General features: G+C 52.1%; 2 protein-coding genes and 11 non-coding genes across 18 annotated transcripts; 10 read left to right on the top strand and 3 right to left on the bottom strand.

The window, feature by feature from the left end:
* Positions 1 to 178: 178 nt before the first annotated feature.
* LOC128075041 (E3 ubiquitin-protein ligase TRIM7-like) lies at positions 179 to 5,813 on the bottom strand. Of its 5 annotated transcripts, none has more exons than XM_052671472.1 (7): positions 5,722 to 5,813; positions 3,108 to 3,417; positions 2,464 to 2,559; positions 1,902 to 2,132; positions 1,499 to 1,757; positions 1,297 to 1,326; positions 179 to 968 (listed from the first exon to the last, which is right to left on the bottom strand). In XM_052671472.1, the coding sequence occupies exons 1-7, from the start codon at positions 5,727 to 5,729 to the stop codon at positions 454 to 456; spliced, it is 1,449 nt and encodes a 482-aa protein (XP_052527432.1). In that variant the 5' UTR covers positions 5,730 to 5,813; the 3' UTR covers positions 179 to 453. The 5 variants fall into 5 exon arrangements, with proteins under 5 accessions (XP_052527432.1, XP_052527429.1, XP_052527430.1 ...); XM_052671469.1 differs by lacking the exon at positions 5,722 to 5,813 and having other exon boundaries at positions 1,499 to 1,614; positions 1,735 to 1,757; positions 3,108 to 4,353; XM_052671470.1 differs by lacking the exon at positions 5,722 to 5,813 and having other exon boundaries at positions 1,499 to 1,614; positions 1,879 to 2,132; positions 3,108 to 4,353.
* On the top strand, positions 5,315 to 10,344 carry LOC128075044 (E3 ubiquitin-protein ligase TRIM39-like). Of its 2 annotated transcripts, none has more exons than XM_052671477.1 (7): positions 5,315 to 5,404; positions 5,832 to 6,311; positions 6,929 to 7,024; positions 7,275 to 7,505; positions 8,350 to 8,488; positions 8,988 to 10,023; positions 10,157 to 10,344. In XM_052671477.1, exons 2-6 carry the CDS (start codon positions 5,901 to 5,903, stop codon positions 9,500 to 9,502), a joined length of 1,392 nt encoding a protein of 463 aa, XP_052527437.1. In that variant the 5' UTR covers positions 5,315 to 5,404; positions 5,832 to 5,900; the 3' UTR covers positions 9,503 to 10,023; positions 10,157 to 10,344. The 2 variants fall into 2 exon arrangements, with proteins under 2 accessions (XP_052527437.1, XP_052527436.1); XM_052671476.1 differs by lacking the exon at positions 5,315 to 5,404 and adding an exon at positions 8,000 to 8,022 and having other exon boundaries at positions 5,901 to 6,311; positions 8,373 to 8,488.
* A 373-nt stretch (positions 10,345 to 10,717) lies between these two features.
* Positions 10,718 to 10,789, top strand: TRNAE-CUC (transfer RNA glutamic acid (anticodon CUC)). The gene has a single exon. It is a non-coding gene; the product is annotated as a tRNA-Glu (tRNA).
* A 218-nt stretch (positions 10,790 to 11,007) lies between these two features.
* Positions 11,008 to 11,080, bottom strand: TRNAV-CAC (transfer RNA valine (anticodon CAC)). Its single transcript has one exon. It is a non-coding gene; the product is annotated as a tRNA-Val (tRNA).
* Positions 11,081 to 11,305: 225 nt separating this feature from the next.
* TRNAK-CUU (transfer RNA lysine (anticodon CUU)) lies at positions 11,306 to 11,378 on the top strand. Its single transcript has one exon. It is a non-coding gene; the product is annotated as a tRNA-Lys (tRNA).
* A 143-nt stretch (positions 11,379 to 11,521) lies between these two features.
* Positions 11,522 to 11,628, top strand: TRNAL-CAA (transfer RNA leucine (anticodon CAA)). The gene is made up of 2 exons: positions 11,522 to 11,559; positions 11,583 to 11,628. It is a non-coding gene; the product is annotated as a tRNA-Leu (tRNA).
* A 459-nt stretch (positions 11,629 to 12,087) lies between these two features.
* Positions 12,088 to 12,160, top strand: TRNAV-CAC (transfer RNA valine (anticodon CAC)). Its single transcript has one exon. It is a non-coding gene; the product is annotated as a tRNA-Val (tRNA).
* Positions 12,161 to 12,362: 202 nt separating this feature from the next.
* On the bottom strand, positions 12,363 to 12,434 carry TRNAE-UUC (transfer RNA glutamic acid (anticodon UUC)). The gene has a single exon. It is a non-coding gene; the product is annotated as a tRNA-Glu (tRNA).
* Positions 12,435 to 12,702: 268 nt separating this feature from the next.
* TRNAE-UUC (transfer RNA glutamic acid (anticodon UUC)) lies at positions 12,703 to 12,774 on the top strand. The gene has a single exon. It is a non-coding gene; the product is annotated as a tRNA-Glu (tRNA).
* A 190-nt stretch (positions 12,775 to 12,964) lies between these two features.
* Positions 12,965 to 13,037, top strand: TRNAV-CAC (transfer RNA valine (anticodon CAC)). Its single transcript has one exon. It is a non-coding gene; the product is annotated as a tRNA-Val (tRNA).
* An 889-nt stretch (positions 13,038 to 13,926) lies between these two features.
* TRNAE-CUC (transfer RNA glutamic acid (anticodon CUC)) lies at positions 13,927 to 13,998 on the top strand. The gene has a single exon. It is a non-coding gene; the product is annotated as a tRNA-Glu (tRNA).
* Positions 13,999 to 14,308: 310 nt separating this feature from the next.
* Positions 14,309 to 14,381, top strand: TRNAK-CUU (transfer RNA lysine (anticodon CUU)). Its single transcript has one exon. It is a non-coding gene; the product is annotated as a tRNA-Lys (tRNA).
* A 1,818-nt stretch (positions 14,382 to 16,199) lies between these two features.
* Positions 16,200 to 16,272, top strand: TRNAK-CUU (transfer RNA lysine (anticodon CUU)). The gene has a single exon. It is a non-coding gene; the product is annotated as a tRNA-Lys (tRNA).
* Positions 16,273 to 18,531: the final 2,259 nt, after the last annotated feature.

Raw genomic sequence — 18,531 nt, 5'->3', positions numbered from 1 at the left:
TTATTTCCCGCATCCTCAGGGTCGTTCTGAACATCTGGGGGATCAGAAAGATTAAAGATTTCTGTCTCTCCCCATCTGGTTGCACCTCTATGCGTAAGAGAACCCGTTGGTCTCCCCTTAATGAGGTTCCCCATGAACCTGGCATCCAGGAGCAGTGAATAAACAGGCACGGAAGAACTTTATGACATACAAACCTTTTTATTTCATCTAAAACCGTAAGATTGGAGAATCCGAGTGATGCAAGATGGGGTAAAAGGGTCTCTGTTTGCTAATGAAACCCCAAAACTGGCACTGGTAATTCTGAACCCTGACCTGAAGGTGCTTAAGCTTTTGGGGTGGCTGGGAATGGGAAGAGAAGGCAGAAAATCCAACGAGGAATTCAATAGGAGCCCCCCAAAGCGCTGGGACAGGGATGTTGGGGTCGTAATGTTGGTGTTTGGGTACGGGGGAGCTTCAGGGACACAGCGTGATCTGAGAGCCCTCGCCCCACACCAGGAACCAGGGGTGGATGCTCTCCCCTTGGAATGAGGCCGATGGGAAAATGAAGATCAGAGCCCTCTTATCAGCATCAAAAAATGCCACCTGGCCCCTCTCGTAGTCCAGGGTGACCCGAACCCTTTTGGGAACCTGGATTTGGGGCAACGTCATGCGCTCAAAGGAGGACAGAGCCCAAATCTGTCCCTCACAGAAACCCATAGACCAGAGCTCAACCTCAGGGCTCGCACCGCTCTCTTCCCTCCTCTTTAGGGATTCTTTGGCCACACCAACAGCCCAGGAGCCTTCGGGTGCCACTTCCACCTCCCAGCAGCATCTCCCCGACGTGACGCCCTCACAGCCCAGCACGAAGGGATCGGTCCCAAATTCCTCCTTGGCTGCATCCCGTCGGGCATCTTCCCACCTCACGCTGCTCCCATCCGCTGACACGGAGAGCTGGGGGTGAGCTGTGGATGGATCCAGGGTCACACTCACTGCCAAAGGAAACCAGAGCGTGTCCCATGAGCCCAGGGTTGCTGGGATGAGCAGGGAGGTCCGCTGGATTTCACCCCATCCCTTGGGAAGCTCTGCTCTCTTTGGGATGCTCTTCCTTCCTTGGGACTCTCTTTGGGACCCTCTTTGGGACCCTCTTTGGGCAAAGGCTTCCCTGACTCCTTGAGATGTTTTCCCCCTCTATTTTATTGCTCTGTTCAGACAAAAGTATCTTCCCCAGATCTTCCCCCAGAACACAGCCCACCCCATGCTGCTCTCATCCTTCCTTTGGCTTCTCTCAGTCCCTCCTGCTCCAGAAGATGGACTTACTCTTTTCAGGCAGCTCAAACATCAGGATTTCTACAAGAAAGGGGAGAAGAAAAGAAATGTCTGATTTAACATCATAATCTCAGTGTTTTTTGCCCAGAATCTCTTATTTTGCCCAGAAATTCTTTTCTCTTCAAGAAGTCCATTATGGTTCTGATTCCAACAAGCACAACTGATGCTCCCCGCTCCAGCCCATGCTCGATACCTTTGAAGTTCTTCAGAATCTCCTCTAATGCATTATTTTTCTCCCTGAAGTGGCTGAGTTTCCTTTCCAGGTCTGGAAGAAGCAACACGGGCTGCTGGAAGTTCTCCTTTCCCAACCTGGAGGAAGAGGAAAGAAGGAAGCTGCCAGCCTGGAGCCATTCCCACTTCATGCCATCTCTCCCCTCCATCCCATTTGCTTCCATTGAACAAGATGGGCTCAGGAAGCTCCCTTCATACCTGCTCACGGTGCTCCTGATGTCCTGGAAGGGAGAAAGGGGAAAAGAAACTCAGTGAAAGGATTTTGGCAGCGAAATCCCTACCGAAAACCCAACAGCTTTCTGTCGGCCATCGCCCACGGCCGTAAAACACGGTGATGCCAACCGTGGCATTTTCCACCTCCTCACCTGCAGAAACTGGCTTGCTGGTTGCTGGCACTTCTCCTCCGTCTCCTGGATGATGGCATCCAGCTGGGAGATCTCCTTGGTCAGGATGGTGACGTTCTCTTCCTGCGTTTTCTCCACGTCCCTCTCTGTGTTTTCCAGCTGGGCCAGCAGGTGACGTTCCTGCTCCTCCAGGAAGAGCCGCAGCCCTTCAAATACACCCAAAACCTTCTGCCGTTCGGTGCTGGTTTTCTCCTGCAAGGACAAGGAGTCACAGGAGGAGCCAGCGAGTCCTGCACCCCCAGGAAGAGGCAGCACCCGATTATCCAAACATATTCCACAGCAGGGATGTCCCGATGGATTGCAATGCAACCCTGAGCCCACGATGCTTCATTACTGTGAGATTTTGCTTTGCATCCCCCCATTGAGTCTCTCCCCAATGAATTTTTGCTTTGCATCCCCCAACTGCGTCCCTTCCCAATCAGGTTTTGCTCTTTCCATCCCTTGACCCTAAAGCCCTACCCCTAAAGCCAAAGGAACCCACCCAGACCCCCATCCTGCTCATGACAGTTAAACAGACGCTCACCAAATACTCCCAATTTCTCCTCATCTCAGCCTCTCGGAACCCCAGGAGTTTGTCTCTGCCTTCCTTCAGCGCTTGCAGACGGGATTGGATTTGTTCCTGGGGGAAGAAAATGCAATTCCAGGAGTTGGGAGATGGCAGAGCACCCGAAACGCATTGATTTGGGAGGGGGTCTGCGTGGTGGTCAGCTCCAGGGCTTCCCTTCAGCCCCTTGGTCCAGGAGCTCAGGGCAGGGGAATGGTTCAAACGGTGATCAATGCCACAGAGCTTTTGGATCCGACTCATTGAAAGCACCCTCTTTATTGCTGTGTTTTTTACCTTTAGCCATCAGGAATGCACGGATGAACCAGATCGAGTTCTGCAATGGGGAGGAGGGGCTGAAGCCCTTTGGCTTGCAGAAACCTTCAGGTCAGGACCCAGCGTGGGAAGTAAGCAGCAGAAGCATCATATTGAAACAGCCTGCTTTGCTGTGGGGGTTCTGAGCACCCAGAGAAAGGGGACGGCGCTTCTGCCCCCCATTTACAGCCCTGGGTGTGGGGTGGGACGCATTGCAGCCCCATAGCGAAGTGCCACAGAGGGAGCATCACGGTGAGATGGGAAAAACGCCATCAAAAAATAATAATCCAGCCAACAAATGAAGCCTTTACCTTGTATTCCTGGACAGCATCCTGCACAGGAAGCATCACATGAGCCCGGTGCAGCCGCGACTCGCGGCAGATGAGGCAGATGAAAGCTTCATCGTCTTTGCAATAAATGCTCAGAGGTTCCCGGTGCTTTTTGCATCCTTCCTGCCCCGCAGCGTCCCTCTGGGCTGCCTGCAGGCTCAGCCTCCTGGCGATCTCCAGCATCCTCGCCAGCTCCCTGTTGGGACATAAAATCCTCTCCGCCGCCGTCTCCTTGCATTGCGGGCAGCAGAAATCCCCCGTGCTCCGTTCCCAGCACCGAGCGATGCAGTCCCTGCAGAAATTGTGGCCGCAGTGGATGGAGACGGGATCTCGGAAATATTCCAGGCAAATGGGGCAGGAGGCTTCGCTGGGGAGGTGGGACGCTGGGCTGGGTGCAGCCATGGGGCCCCGCGGAGCACTGAGAGTTTCATTTTCTTTGTGGAAGGCGTTTCCCTTCCCACCGCCCCCCTCCCCGAGGGTTTGGGGTGGGCAGAGCCAGGGCTGAGCTCGGGGTGGGGGAGAGGCGGTGATGGCTCGATGGCTGCATCCCATAGAAGTGTGCCCTAAACACGGGTTGGTACGGGGGGGAAGAACGGGGGTGAGAACAAAAGGGATTTGGGGAGGGGGCTTAGGGTAGGGTGAGGGTTGATGATTGCATATTGCATCCCCCATAGCGGTCTCTGCGCCCTACAGATCAGCACCAAAACGCCTGGTCCCTATGGCAGGGCAGGGGGGGAGGAAAGGGGACAGAACCCACAGCGCGGATGGGAGCAAAGGGGATTTGAGGAGGGGTCTGAGCTGGGATGGGGGACAACTGCCGACGGTCCGAGCCTCGCTGGTTGCAGCCCCTATAAAGAGGCACTCACGCCCTGAACACCGCTGCTCTGGTACCCAAAACATCCACGCCTTGAAGCAATTAAGCAGAAACCCATTTAAAAAATCCGCCTTAATTAATCACGCTCTTGCTCTTCTTGCAGGAAGGGGTTGAGAAAACGCCTCTGCCCTACAGCAGAGCCTCCTGCCCCCCCCCGAGCCCACGCTTTGTCACTGCACCGTCGGGTGCTGCTCGCTGTGAGCTCAGGGCTCGTTTGCAGGAGGATGCCATTATTTTTAATGGTGCCCCACCTCAGTTTACAGCAATATAGGAATAATAATAATAATAATAATAATAATAATAATAATAATAATAATAAAGCATCAAAATTTCTGAACTGGGCTCGCTCAAAGCCACCTTAAGCTTTAAGTTTTAGGGCTGATGTTACAAGAATTGGTTCCCTGCTCTGTGGCTTCTTACTGTTTAACATCTGTTGGATGTGGCGATGGATGCTTCGCCCTCTCCTCAGTCTCTCCCTTTGGGAAGGTATTCCCTCAACCACATTTTCTCTCCATCACATTTTCCTGCAGGCATATATGGGCTGCATATATGGGCAAATAAACGGGCTCAGGCAGCCCCCAGAAACCCCATTTTCCTCCACACTGCTCCAAATCTCCACCAAATTCCCCCCAAAACGCCCCCAGGAGGGCAATGGGATCGGGAAGCCAGGCCACGGGGTGGGATCAGAAAACCCATAGCCACGCACGGATGCCCCTCCAAGAGGCCCCAAACCTGAACAAAAAGAGATTCCCATGGCCACGGGGTGGGTGTGGGGTGCAGGTGGGGCCATTGAGGCCCTTTGGGGCCAAGCAAAGCAAAGCAAAGCAAAGCAAAGCAAAGCAAAGCAAAGCAGCATCGTTGGGTTTGGAGGACATCAACGTCCCATTGGTTTCGTTCTGAGTGTCCTGCACCCAAAAGCTGCAAACCTCTGAGGGTCGCCACGCACGGATAACAGCAGATGTGTTGTTTAGGGCAGCTCTCAGGAGATGCTTCGTCCCCGTGCAAGCATGCACCGCTTGCTTTGCATGCAGGATGCAACCTTTGCATGCGCTGCAGGGCGGTGGGCTGTGGGATGGAGCAGATTGAGGGGTTCTCATTCAGTGGGGTGAAGAATTACGCTCCAGGAGAGCCCGTGGTATTTTTAAAAGCATTTTCAGTATTTCTGAAGCCACATTTTGGGGGAGAAACGTCGGTTTTTGGGGCTGGGAGCAGCGGGGGGCTTTGCAGAGCGAGCAGAGCAAAAGCTTTTGGCAACAGGATGCGATTAAAGATAAGCTGTAATTGGCTGCTGCTGCTCGGCTCAGCGCTGAGCCGTGAAAAACAAAATCAGAAAGCTGATTAAAAGCAGAATTGAAAGTAGAGCTGCGGGGTGAGCGCAGAAACAGGAGCAACGAATGGAAAAGAAGTGAGGAAACAAGGGGAGGTTCTGGTGCTGAGAGCAGGGGGGGCTGGTCAAGCTGCATTGCTAATTAATTAGTGCTGTAAAAGTGCCTTTATTAACAAGCAGTGCAGGCAGATTGCCGGGGGCTGAGCCCCATAGGGAAGAGTGGGGTTGGGGTCATCCATCCGTTTCCCTTGGTGTTTGATTTAGGGGGTGCCCCGCAGAGGTCTGCAGCTCTTAACGAGGCAGGAAGTAATTAAGGCTGTTTATTTTCCCTGCGATGAAACTCCCTCTCCCTCCACGTGCAGGAAGGGGAACGGCCTGGGTGGAAATAGGGTTACCTTTCCATCCCTCTGGGTCTCGAAGGGTGTTTGTCCTGCCTCGCTCTTAACGAGGCAGGAAGTAATTAAGGCGGTTTTATTTTCGCTGCTCCCTTTCACCTTCTCCTCAGCACCTGCAGGAAGGGCAACAGACCGAGCAGAAAACGAAAGCTGCTCTGTCATTTATCGCTGTCACCGCTATGGATGAAGATAACCCAGCTGAGAGCTTCCAGGACGAGGCTTCCTGCTCCCTCTGCTTGGGCTTCTTTCAAGATCCCGTCTCCATCCACTGCGGGCACAACTTCTGCAGGGCGTGCATCACCCGCTGCTGGGAGGAAGAGGAGCAAACCTTCCCCTGCCCTCGCTGCAAGGCGACGGCAGCGCAGCCAAACCTGCGGCCCAACCGCGAGCTGGCCAAGATCATCGAGATTGCCAAAAGGCTGAGCCTGAGGGCCCCCGGCGCTGGGGAGAGGCTCTGCGAGAGGCACCGCGAGGCCCTGAAGCTGTTCTGCGAGGAGGACCAGGCTCCCATCTGCCTGGTGTGCAGGGAGTCCCAGGCGCACCGCCTGCACGCCGCCGTCCCCATCGAGGAGGCGGTGGAGGAGCAGAAGGTGAGGAGGGTGGTGGAGGGGTCTTGGGGGGCTGCTTTGCTTGGAAAGCTTTGGCTTTACGACTTCTTTCCACGTGTTTTGGTTGGAGGATGGCCAGTCTCCACTTTGTTGGCTCTGTTCTCTTCCATTGTTGGTCATCCCAACGTTGCCCCCATCGTGGAGATGGTGGAGAGCACCGAGGAGGAGGAGGAGGGTGAAGGAGGGGTCCGGTGTGTTGCTTTGCTGCCATAGTTGGGTTTCCATCATTTTTCAACGTGTTTTCTGGGTTGGAGGATGGCCAGTCTTCACTTTGTTGGCTCTGTTCTCTTCCACGGTTGGTCATCCCAACGCTGCCCCCATTGAGGAGATGGTGGAGGGCACCGAGGAGGAGGAGGAGGGTGAAGGATGGCTCTGATGTGTGGCATTCCCCATCGTATTGGAGTTTCCATCCTCCTTCAATGTGTTTTGTGGGCTGGACGATGGCCGTTCTCCACTTTAGGGCTCTCCATTTTCTTCCATCCTTGTTCATCCCGATGTTCTTCAAGGTCTCATTCCCAGACCATCGTAGAGATCCTGAAAATCATCCCAGAATTTCTCAGAAGGGAGAGGGCTGGGAAAATGTTTTTTTCTCCATCCAGGAGAAAATCCAGGCTCACGTGCAGATCCTGAAGGAAAAGAAGGAGAAACTGCAGGGGCTGAAAGAGGCTGAGGAAGGGAAAAGCCTGGAATTCCTCGTAAGTGCAGCCTTGCGCCTTCCCTTCCCTTCAGTCATCCCTTCATCTCACACCCTGCTGGCCAAAGGTCTGCAGCATTTTGGGTGCAAAGATCACAGCCCTGGGAAATGCCTGGGCTAGAAACAGCAAAAATGAAGAGCGTTACTCATCGCTCTGCAATGGAATTTATGGCTGCTCTGCACACAAAGTCATCCCGATGAATCAGCTCCGCCGCAGCGCTTCTACACCCCTGCATTGCATTTCCCTGCAGGAAAAGGTCCAGCAGGAGAGGCAGAAGGTGGCGTTGGACGTCAAGGAGCTGCAGCGGTTCGTGGAGCAACAGGAGCGCCTCCTCTTGGGGCGGCTGGAAAAGCTGGACCAGGAAATCGTGAGGAGGAAAGAGGAGAACCTGGCCAAGATCCTGGAGGAGATCTCCTCCGTCAGTGAGCAGATCCGCGAGCTGGAGGAGAAATGCCAGCAGCCACCGTGTGAATTCCTACAGGTTCCCATCACCGTTAGCTTCGAAACGCTTTTAATTCAAGCACAGTTGATTCACACCCCTGTTTTAGATGGGCACGGGGTTCGTCCATCCAACCGTGCCTCTGCATCCAAATAAATGGCACGCCTAAAGATTGCATCCCTTCACACACAGCGTGGTCACCCAAACCTCCGAGTGTGCCTGCAGGGAATCCTGGTTTGGAACATAGAACATGCCGTGTGGGTGCAGGTGTGGGGCTTGGGGCCATGGTTTGGTGGCAGTGGGGGTGACGGGTTGGGGTTGGAGTCCTTGGATGGCCTCAAAGTCTTCCCCATCCTCAGTGATTCTATGAGTGGGGTGGGTTGACCTGATGACCTCGGTGGTCTTTTCCCAACCTTAACGACTCTATGATTGGCACTAATTACACGTACAGAAGGAGAAGGGTCGTGAAAGTGGGTCATGACGTTGGGTTGACGTCGCTCTCGCCCTGATGCTCTTCTCCCTTCTTCCCCTTGCAGGACAGCAAGAACATCTTGAGCAGGTTTGTGGTTCCTTCCGTGCGTCTCTATGAGTGTAATTTGTTCCTGTGGCTGTGATGCTCAGCAGTGAAATCCCACTCCCATATTACCCCCTTTTCAGACCTACAGGATAAAAGCAGGGAGCTCCAATAGGTGCCCTGGGCCATACAAAATTGCAACCCTACTCAAACATCTAATGAAATTAACCCGATAATTAAGCACCCAGGAGTGCATCCAGCCAGAAGGGGAAATGGATTGGAATCTCCACCCCCATGTCAGACCCTGATGCGAACGGTGGTGGGTGAAGGGAGGTGGGTTGTTGGAAAAACCCAAACCGGCGAGGAAAATAGGAAACGTTGTGCATTCCTTCCAGGCTGGAGAATGAGAAATCCCAGAAGGTGACAGAGATATTGCCTGCAGCAGGAGGGAACTCAGCCAGCCCTGCTCCGAAAAACACCTCCCTCAAGGAGACATTGATGCAGTTTCGAGGTAGGGGGGAGAAGGGTTGAGTTTGCGATGGATTTGGGTCTGTTTGGCAGTTTGTGTGTATTTCCTTCTGGTAAACAAAGGGAATATTTGGTCAGCTGGATTTTCAAGCATGTTTTCATGGGTGGTACGAACTCGAGTGAGATCCTCTTTGGCGTTGGAAAAAAATTGGGTTGATTCTACATGTCTGTAGGCAACAAAATGGATCAAAGGATCAAAAAAAAAAGGATCTTAAGGAATAGTGGGGGGTGGAATGCAGATCAGACGTTCCCCAAAGGTCCCTTCCGACCTCGTGGTGACTACAAAACTCCCCTTCCTCAAGCCTTGTAGGAATGAAACCATTCCTGCATCACTGCAGTACCCTGAACTGGGAGCTGGAATGTCCCGGGCTGGGGAGAATGGGGAAATGATGGCTCTGAGGTGAAGGGAAAGCAGGGAAATCGCAGCCTTAAGCAATCTGAGATCAAGCCGTGCTTCCAACTCTCATCTCTCCCACCCTCAGAAAGTCTGACGTTGGATCCCGACACGGCGCATCCCCGGCTGCTGCTGTCCGAAGACCAGAAATGCGTGCGATGGGAAGAAGCCCGGCACCCTGCCCCTGACAACCCCAAACGCTTCGATTCGTCCCGCTGCGTCCTGGGCTGCCGAGGCTTCAACGCTGGGCGGCACTACTGGGAGGTGGAGGTGGGAGACGGGGAGGCGTGGGCCGTCGGAGTGGCCAAGGAGTCGGTGGGCAGGAAGGGAAGGATCAGCGTCAAACCCGAGGCGGGGATCTGGGCGGTGGGGCAATGCGGGGCGCAGTACCAGGCTCTCACGTCGCCCGCCAGCCCCATCGCGCTGCTCTCTGCCCCCAGGGTGATTGGGATTTATCTGGATTATGAGGCCGGGCGGGTGGCGTTTTTCGACGCCAACAACGAGGTGCCCATTTTTGCCTACCCTCCCAGTTCTTTTGGAGGGGAGAGGCTCCTTCCATTGCTCTGCCTGGGGAGGGGCTGCCGCTTCACGCTGGGCCCGTGAGACCCCGAGGGGCAGCAATGCCTCGAGCGTCACTCGGTCAAATGTGGGGAAACCAGAGGGTCTCATCACCCCAAATGTGGGGAAACCAGAGGGTCTCATCATCCCAAATGTGGCGAAACCAGAGGGTCTCATCACCCCAAATGTGGGGAAACCAGAGGGTCTCATCATCCCAAATGTGGGGAATCCAGAGGGTCTCATCATCCCAAATGTGGGGAAACCAAAGGGTCTCATCATCCCAAATGTGGGGAAACCAAAGGGTCTCATCACCCCAAATGTGGGGAAACCAAAGGGTCTCATCATCCCAAATGTGGGGAAACCAGAGGGTCTCATCATCCCAAATGTGGGGAAACCAAAGGGTCTCATCATCCCAAATGTGGGGAATCCAGAGGGTCTCATCGTCCCAAATGTGGGGAATCCAGAGGGTCTCATCACCTGAAATGTGGGGAAACCAAAGGGTCTCATCACCCCAAATGTGGGGAATTCAAAGGGTCTCATCATCCCAAATGTGGGGAAACCAGAGGGTCTCATCACCCCAAACCTGGGGAGGTCTCATGGTCTCATCGCCCCAATTCTGGGGGCACCCCATGGTTTCGTCACCTCCAGCCTTTGGTAGACCTCATGGTCTCATCACCCAAACTATGGGGAGACCCCAAGGGCACTTCACCCGAAATGTGGGGAAACCAAAGGGTCTCATCACCCCAAATCTGGGAACGCTCCATGGTTTCATCACCCCACATATGGGGTCACCCCGCAGAGATGACTTTTGGTTCGCGACCCCATGAGTGTTACCTGCTAAATCCTGGATGCAAACTGCAGAAATGATAAGAAATTACTTCTCCTAAGCAGCAGTTGTGGTGTTTTCTCAGCGTGGGCAACGGGATTGGGGGTGGTGAATGGGAACATCTGCAGAACCCCCGATGTGTCAGAGCACAGCAGCCATTCCTGCGCTGTGCAATGGCCACGTTGCCTAAAACCCCCCCAAATTTCAGCGTTAAGGTCAAAATGAGGAGATAAAATGCCTTGTGGGATCTTGATCTGAAGTTGTAGAATCGTTTGAGTGGGGAGGGACCCTTGGAGGTCATTGAAGTGATGAGCCCCGAAGGCAAGGAGTTAAAATCGAAGGAAAATTGATCAAAAATTGAGAGAAAAAAGGAAAAAATAAAAGTAATTTTGGGTGGGTGTGATGGAGTAGGCAATGATTGCAGCTTACCAGCCTCCCTGGTGGTCTAGTGGTTAGGATTCGGCGCTCTCACCGCCGCGGCCCGGGTTCGATTCCCGGTCAGGGAAAGTATCTTTTTCCCCCCCAATTCCCCCTTTTTATTTTTCCCCTTTTACTCGTTGGAAAGATTCTGAATTTCCCCCCCAAAAAAGGAAATAATTCCCCTGCTTTTTTTGCTTCTGTTTCCTTGCCAACTCCTGCCGACGGGAAGCGTTGGGCTTCACTTCCAAACGCAGCAACGATAATAATTAAATCTCAAAAAGCGGAAAAAAACTCAAAGCCGAAGTGTTTCTGCCCGGTTTCGAACCGGGGACCTTTCGCGTGTGAGGCGAACGTGATAACCACTACACTACAGAAACCTCCGTGGGGGCTCGTTTACCTCCCAATCCCTTCACTCTTTAATTGAATTCTCCCTTTAATTGACCCCGAAATAAATTATCTTTTTTTTTTACCCCGAATAAAGCCGTTTTTTCTTCGGAATACGAGCAGAAAAACGCAGCCCGGTGGCGCATTTTGCAGCCCCCAACAACGACGAAACCGCTGAAACCAACAGCAAAATAGGGTCAAATAGGGTGCTTCACGCAGCCCGGCTAGCTCAGTCGGTAGAGCATGAGACTCTTAATCTCAGGGTCGTGGGTTCGAGCCCCACGTTGGGCGCTTGATTCTTTTTCCCCCTTTATTTTTCCCAATCTAAACGAACCCTGTAGCGACCAGCCCCATAAAGCCCCAATTAAAACTACATTACAAAAAACATCATTTTTAGGTCTAGATAATCCCTTTTTAGGGACTGCTTTCACGCCGTCAGGATGGCCGAGTGGTCTAAGGCGCCAGACTCAAGGTTCTACCTTCCCTGGTTGGGATTTCTGGTCTCCCCCTGGAGGCGTGGGTTCGAATCCCACTCCTGACAAGTGCATTTTTTGCCTCTCCCCCCCCCTAAATTTTAACATCTTTTTTCCCCTTCACTTCTTACGGTCCCACGAGATGCAGCACTTCACAGTTTTTTGCCCCAAAAGGGTTGATTTAACGGAAGATTTCCTCAGTCCTGTGCACGGCCATGGAGGGGGAACAGCAGAGCAGCATTTGCTTCCCTTCTATTCTGATTTTTCTCTTTATTTTAAAGCCATCCGCGGTAAAACTACCTTTTTTTTTTTTTTTTTTTTGCCATAATATTTGCCCTGATTTGCGTTGGGGAAAACAAACTGCTGCAGCAGATGCATAAATGGGAGAGAAATCAGCAAAACGAGCCTCCCTCGCAAGAAGGCCGGAGAAATGACCAAAAAAGTAGGAAAATGGCCTAAATTATTATTTTTTTTAAAGCAGATTTTGAGGTCACAGCGGGGACAGGCAGGAATACAGTTTCGAAGGGGTTTCTGTAGTGTAGTGGTTATCACGTTCGCCTCACACGCGAAAGGTCCCCGGTTCGAAACCGGGCAGAAACACTCACCTTGCTTTTATCTTTTTAACCTATTTTCGCGATTCTGGTGATTCTTCATCCCTTACATCAGCACAGGAGGTGGAAGGAAAAGCGGCTACAAAAAGGCAAAACCGAAATTTCACAGCTCCGCTTTCAGGCTGATATTTTCCTTGGGGGCGGTGAGAATTTATAAAAGCGATGAAATTTGGGGAAAATTAAGTACATCTTTCCCTGACCGGGAATCGAACCCGGGCCGCGGCGGTGAAAGCGCCGAATCCTAGCCACTAGACCACCAGGGAGCCCTTGTGAGCCTTTATTTTACCGATCTCACAGTTTATTGTTGCACTTTGTTTTTCTTTGCAACACCTTGCATGGGGCTGAAGGAAGCGTTGGCAACGCGCAAGGCGGAAAGAGCTCATTCGCAACGAGGAAAAACGTTTGAAATCGAGGGGAGGAAAAGAGGAAGAGGAGAAGATAAGAAAAAGGGCGAAATGAAAGAAAATAACAGAGTGAAGGAAAAAAAAATTGAAAAATGAGAGAAAATTAAATAGAACAGCATCTCAGCTCTCCCTGGTGGTCTAGTGGTTAGGATCCGGCGCTTTCACCGCCGTGGCCCGGGTTCGATTCCCGGTCAGGGAAGTTCAACCCATAAAGCGGGTCGGAGCGTCTGTTTTCTTTCTCTTCACCTTTTTTTTTTTCTTCCTCACGCCTCCAATCTTTGCTGCTTACCGGAAAACGGCCGTTTTCGAGGTTCGGCGAGGAATTCGGGTGGAAAAAGAGCTTTGGTGAACCCTACTGGAAATAGCGGCCTACGGGAGCCTCGTATGTGGTTTCTGTAGTGTAGTGGTTATCACGTTCGCCTCACACGCGAAAGGTCCCCGGTTCGAAACCGGGCAGAAACACTTCAGTTTTTCATTCACCTTTTAATTTTTTTTTTTTCTACGTCGGTATCTTTTACATATCCATATTCTTCTAAGAATCCAAGCTGCCTTTCCCCGTTCTCCCCCGTACTTTGACTTATTCTACAAACCCCGAGCGCTATTTTGCCGTTCTTTTCCCCACACTTTGACTTCAACCCCCTTCATCTGAGCGCTTACACCACTTTTTTTCCAATTTTCACCCATCATTTTCACTCAAACCGCTTTCTTCCAGGAATCCCTCACGTTTTCAGTCCCTTTTTTTTTCATTTTCGCACTTACATCGGCCATTCTTTTCCATTCCCCAAATGGTATTTCCAGTTCCTAAGCCACCCCATCACCTCTTCTCTCCCTCCCCCCCCCCCCCCAACCACATTTTGCATTCACAGATGCCAAACAAAAAACGCAACGGAATGAATGCAGGAACCCTCACGCATTCCTGCTCCTGCATGGATTTGTTTGTTCCCAGGTCATGACCTGGACCAGCAGCCAAAACTCTCAGCCTCCCCATCCAATTAACGAGCGCAGCTCGCTGCCATTACATTGGGCTGTGGGGCTCTGTTTGTCTCCCAGCGAGGAAAGATGCCCAAAAATCAGAGAAAAATCGATATTCTGGGACTCTCGTGGCTGCCAAGGATGAGAAAAGCTGTAATTACAATAATTAGAGCCTCATCCTTCCGTGGAGGAGCAGAAATAGCAGCGCTCTGCCTGCTTGCCTTCCTATCGCAGCTGAGAAGGGGAGGCTGGGGGCTGTTGGAGCTGAACGCAGCCGATGCCCTGCGGGTAAAAATCCCATTTGTTTGGGGAGCGGCAAAATGAGGGGAAAAAAGGCGATTTTGGGGTGGCGAATGGTAAAAGCAGGCTGCTATGGGGTTCCCTGGTGGTCTAGTGGTCAGGATTCGGCGCTCTCACCGCCGCGGCCCGGGTTCGATTCCCGGTCAGGGAAGATCTGCCTCAAAGCGATATATTTTATCTAAGATAACAAAAACTTTCATTTTCAAACCTCATTTTCCTCTCGAAGCGCCCCCAGCCGAACCCCGCGCATAAATCCCGCGGCCCTTTGGCGCCTCCCGGAGCCTCTCTGTGCGTTGTGCACATTTTGCACTGCAGAAGGAAGAAAACAAACCCAATTTCTCAGCCCGGAGCTCCTGCTGCAGCTTCCCTCCTCCTCCTGCAACGCTCCGCTCTCCCCCTGCACGGTGCGCAGCTGCAATTAGCACGCTGATTAGTGCTTCACTGCTAATTGGCCGCTACCAGCCCGGCTAGCTCAGTCGGTAGAGCATGAGACTCTTAATCTCAGGGTCGTGGGTTCGAGCCCCACGTTGGGCGGCTCGTTTTATTTTTCCCCCCTCAATCCTGGGGAATTTTCAGACACCGCATCCCATTTTCGACACCGCACCCCATATTTCCAGATGCTGGACCCCATATTTTTTAACGCTGTGTCCCATATTTTCAGACGGAACGCCCCATTTTCGATGCTATACCCTATAATTTCAGATATCGTGCCCCGTATTTTCAGATACCATTCCCTATTTTCAATATCATGCCCCATATTTTCAGATACCATTCCCAATTTCAGACAATACCCCCCTATTTTCAGATACCACTCCCTATTTTCAACATCATGCCCCATATTTTCAGACACCACACCCCGTATTTTCTGATACCATTCCCCATTTTCAACACCACACCCCATATTTTCAGACACCATTCCCTATTTTCAACATCACACCCCATATTTTCAGACACCATTCCCCATTTTCAACATCACACCCCATATTTTCAGACACCATTCCCCATTTTCAGACACCATTCCCCATTTTCAGATACCATTCCCCATTTTCAACATCACACCCCGTATTTTCAGACACCATTCCCCATTTTCAGACACCATTCCCCATTTTCAACATCACACCCCATATTTTCTGATACCATTCCCCATTTTCAACATCTTGCCCCGTATTTTCAGACACCATTCCCCATTTTCAACTTCACACCCCATATTTTCAGATACCATTCCCCATTTTCAACTTCACACCCCATATTTTCAGACACCATTCCCCATTTTCAACACCACACCCCATATTTTCAGATACCATTCCCCATTTTCAACATCACGCCCCATATTTTCAGACACCATTCCCTATTTTCAGACACCATTCCCTATTTTCAGACACCATTCCCCATTTTCAACATCACGCCCCTTATTTTCAGACACCATTCCCCATTTTCAGACACCATTCCCTATTTTCAGACACCATTCCCCATTTTCAGATACCATTCCCTATTTTCAACATCACACCCCATATTTTCAGATACCATTCCCCATTTTCAACATCTTGCCCCATATTTTCAGACACCATTCCCCATTTTCAGATACCATTCCCTATTTTCAACATCACACCCCATATTTTCAGATACCATTCCCCATTTTCAACATCTTGCCCCGTATTTTCAGACACCATTCCCCATTTTCAACATCTTGCCCCGTATTTTCAGACACCATTCCCCATTTTCAGACACCGCCGCCCATTTTCAGAGCTGTGATGCCACGCACTGTGAACACCTCCCTCAATTTGGGCAAACGTTTGGCTTCACGCTCTGGAAAACCCACATTTCACTGGGATTCGTGCCATCAGCCCAAGGGCAGCCACAAAACCCCCCGCCTTCGTGTGACGCAGGTGACGAAGGTGACCCCCAGGTTCCTCGGAATCACCTTTGGAATCACGCCCCAATTAAAAACGCCGCGCCGTAATTAAACACGGCGTTCCTCAAGGCCGTAACCGTGGGGTTTTTGAGCAGATCTGGGTGGGATTCCCTAGGAAATGGAAGGATCGCAGAGGTCACCAATGCTTTCCTGCCCCCTGCGCCGTGTTTGCCCAGCTGCTGGCAGCATTGTTCCCATCAAACAATATCAGCTCTCGGGTCGTTCAGCCCCAACATGGCAGGAATCCGGCCCCTATAAAAGCAGTGGGGGCTGCAGGTGCCGTCAGACCTGGTGGCGTTCAGGTAAAGGGGCCCCTTTTGGGGTTTTGCTTTGGGGTTTTTTTTCCCCTGCCGTGCGCCTTCGTTTTGAAGCCAACTCTGAAGCTCAGCGCCTACAACTTAAAGCAGGGGAAAAAAAGGCGGGAAAAGGCGTTTTTGCAAGCCCGGCTAGCTCAGTCGGTAGAGCATGAGACTCTTAATCTCAGGGTCGTGGGTTCGAGCCCCACGTTGGGCGCTTGGATTTTCTCTCAAATACTTCGAATTTCTGCTTTTTGCCCCGAAAAGGAGGCTGGAAACGGATGTTTGTCTCTCTCTTATCCCTTTTCTCCCCGCTTTAGGGCTGATTCCCAAAGGAAGTTCAACCCCAAGATGAAGCTGCTCTTCGTCGGGCTGGCCTTCGTCCTGTGTGTCGGAGTGGGTGAGTTAATTAGGACTGGGGTTAATTTGGCTTTAACGAGGAGAACACCGAGTGCTCTTCAAGGTGCCTTCCAACCCAGCTATTCTGTGCCACAGTGGGTTTGTGAATGAAGGTGATGGTTGGACCCCAATGGTTGGGACCCCGATCTTTGGGGCCACTGCTGCTTTCTAACTGGGAAAAAAATGGGGGAAAATCAGCCCAAATCTCTGCAGAACTGGGCTGAAAACCCTTTGCGTCGTTTCTGTTGCCGTTCTTCCCTTGCAGTTGAAGCTCTGCAGTGCAAGGTCTGCAAATACAAAATCCCCTACGTCGGGTGCTTCCGCGGGGCCAACGAAACCACCTGCGAGCGGAGGGAGAAATGCGCCATCATCAAAACCTCCCTGGGTAGGAAGTGGGGCTCAAAACCTTTTATTTGATTGGGGTTTTTTGGGTTCAATGGATTCAAAATGATATCAATTTTTTTTTTGGTTAAATGGGGGGCATCCTTGGGTACCCGTGGGAGCCCAGGTGGGTTTGCAGAAAGGAGAAGGATGTTGGCAAGGGCTGTAGGAAGAGGTTTAACCTTATTTCAGTGGAGATGATGAGTTTGATGCTGCCTTTTCCCTTTCTCCTACAGGGAAGGTGACCCTGTATTACCAACAGGGCTGCACCTCTGCCCTGAACTGTGGCAGGGAGAGGGCGTCAGATGCAGAATCCCGCCTGACGTCCCGATATTCCTGCTGTGAGACCGACCTGTGCAACGAGGAGTGGGATGAGGATCCCACGGATTAATCCCAGTGGGGTCCCTATGGGGTCCCCCAAGGTGCCCCAGCCCCTTCCACACCCAAAGGGGTCCCCCAAGGTGCCCCAGCCCTTTCCACACCCAATGGGGTCCCCGAGGGTGCCCCAGCCCTTTCCATACCCAAAGGGGTCCCCCAAGGTGCCCCAGCCCTTTCCACACCCAATGGGGTCCCCCAAGGTGCCCCAGCCCTTTCCACACCCAATGGGGTCCCCCAAGGTGCCCCAGCCCTTTCCACACCCAATGGGGTCCCCCAAGGTGCCCCAACCCTTCCCATACCCAATGGGGTCCCCCAAGGTGCCCCAAGCCCTTCCATACCCAATGGGGTCCCCCAAGATGCCCCAACCCCTTCCATGCTGCGAGTCCCGAACCCAACTTCAACCTTTTTGCCCTAAATCAGGGTGTTTGGACCCAACCTGCCTGCAGGGCTCCCCTGTGCGCCTGGCCTGATTCTTATTCCAGCTCTTGCAATAAACCAGCTGTCAATCGCAGGCCCTGTGAAATTTTGGCTCATCCATGCGCTTTCCTTCCCCAGGCGTCCCTATGAACAGCCCTTCAGGCTCAGCATTCTCAGTGACCCCAAGCTTAATCCCAAACTAAAACCCCAAGGGCGGCCCAAGGTGCTTTCCCTGCTTGCATCCCAGTCTCCAGGGCTGGGATTTTTGCAGCCTTCTTAACCAAGGGTTGAGAATTGGATGCTAAGAGGAACAAAAGCGAGACGTATCTACAAGGCTCAGGTTTTTATTTCACCCAAACAGACCCCAAATTCCCCTATTTTTCAAGAGCTGGCTCATCCACCAAATGCAAAGGGGTAAATGGTCCCCGGGAGGCACCAAACCTGACTTCAGGTGGGACCTAAAGGGGGTGGGGTGGGATATTCTGGGTTCTCAAAGGGCAAAAAGAAGAACCCAAGCCATTATAATGCGGGGAGGAATAAGGATGAAACGTGGGAGTCGTGTGGTTGGAGGTTCTGGGTCAGGTTTTGGGGTTAGAAGGAGAAAATCCAGTGCAGGGCAGTGATTGCTCACTCGTTTCCTAAAGGGAAATGCAAGCACAGGGGCTTGGATGCGCTCAGAACCACCCAAAGCAGGAGGAAACCTGGATGCTCAGCACCAGGATGGATGGGTGCTGAAAAATCCTGCAAGAAAAAGATGTGATAGGGGTCCAGTTTTCCATATGTGCTGTTTGGGATGCCCAAAGCCCTCCTGATCCCCAAAGGGACGACCGTGGAGGGTGAGAGGTGTCCTAAAGGTGATGCTGGCACGGTGCTGCCCCAAAAGCGCTGCTGCGACCATTGA

Source organism: Tympanuchus pallidicinctus, unplaced genomic scaffold, assembly GCF_026119805.1.
Source record: "Tympanuchus pallidicinctus isolate F22 unplaced genomic scaffold, pur_lepc_1.0 scaffold110, whole genome shotgun sequence".
In the NCBI taxonomy this organism is placed as follows: Eukaryota; Metazoa; Chordata; class Aves; order Galliformes; family Phasianidae; genus Tympanuchus; species Tympanuchus pallidicinctus.
This window is presented reverse-complemented; position numbering and strand designations above follow the sequence as displayed.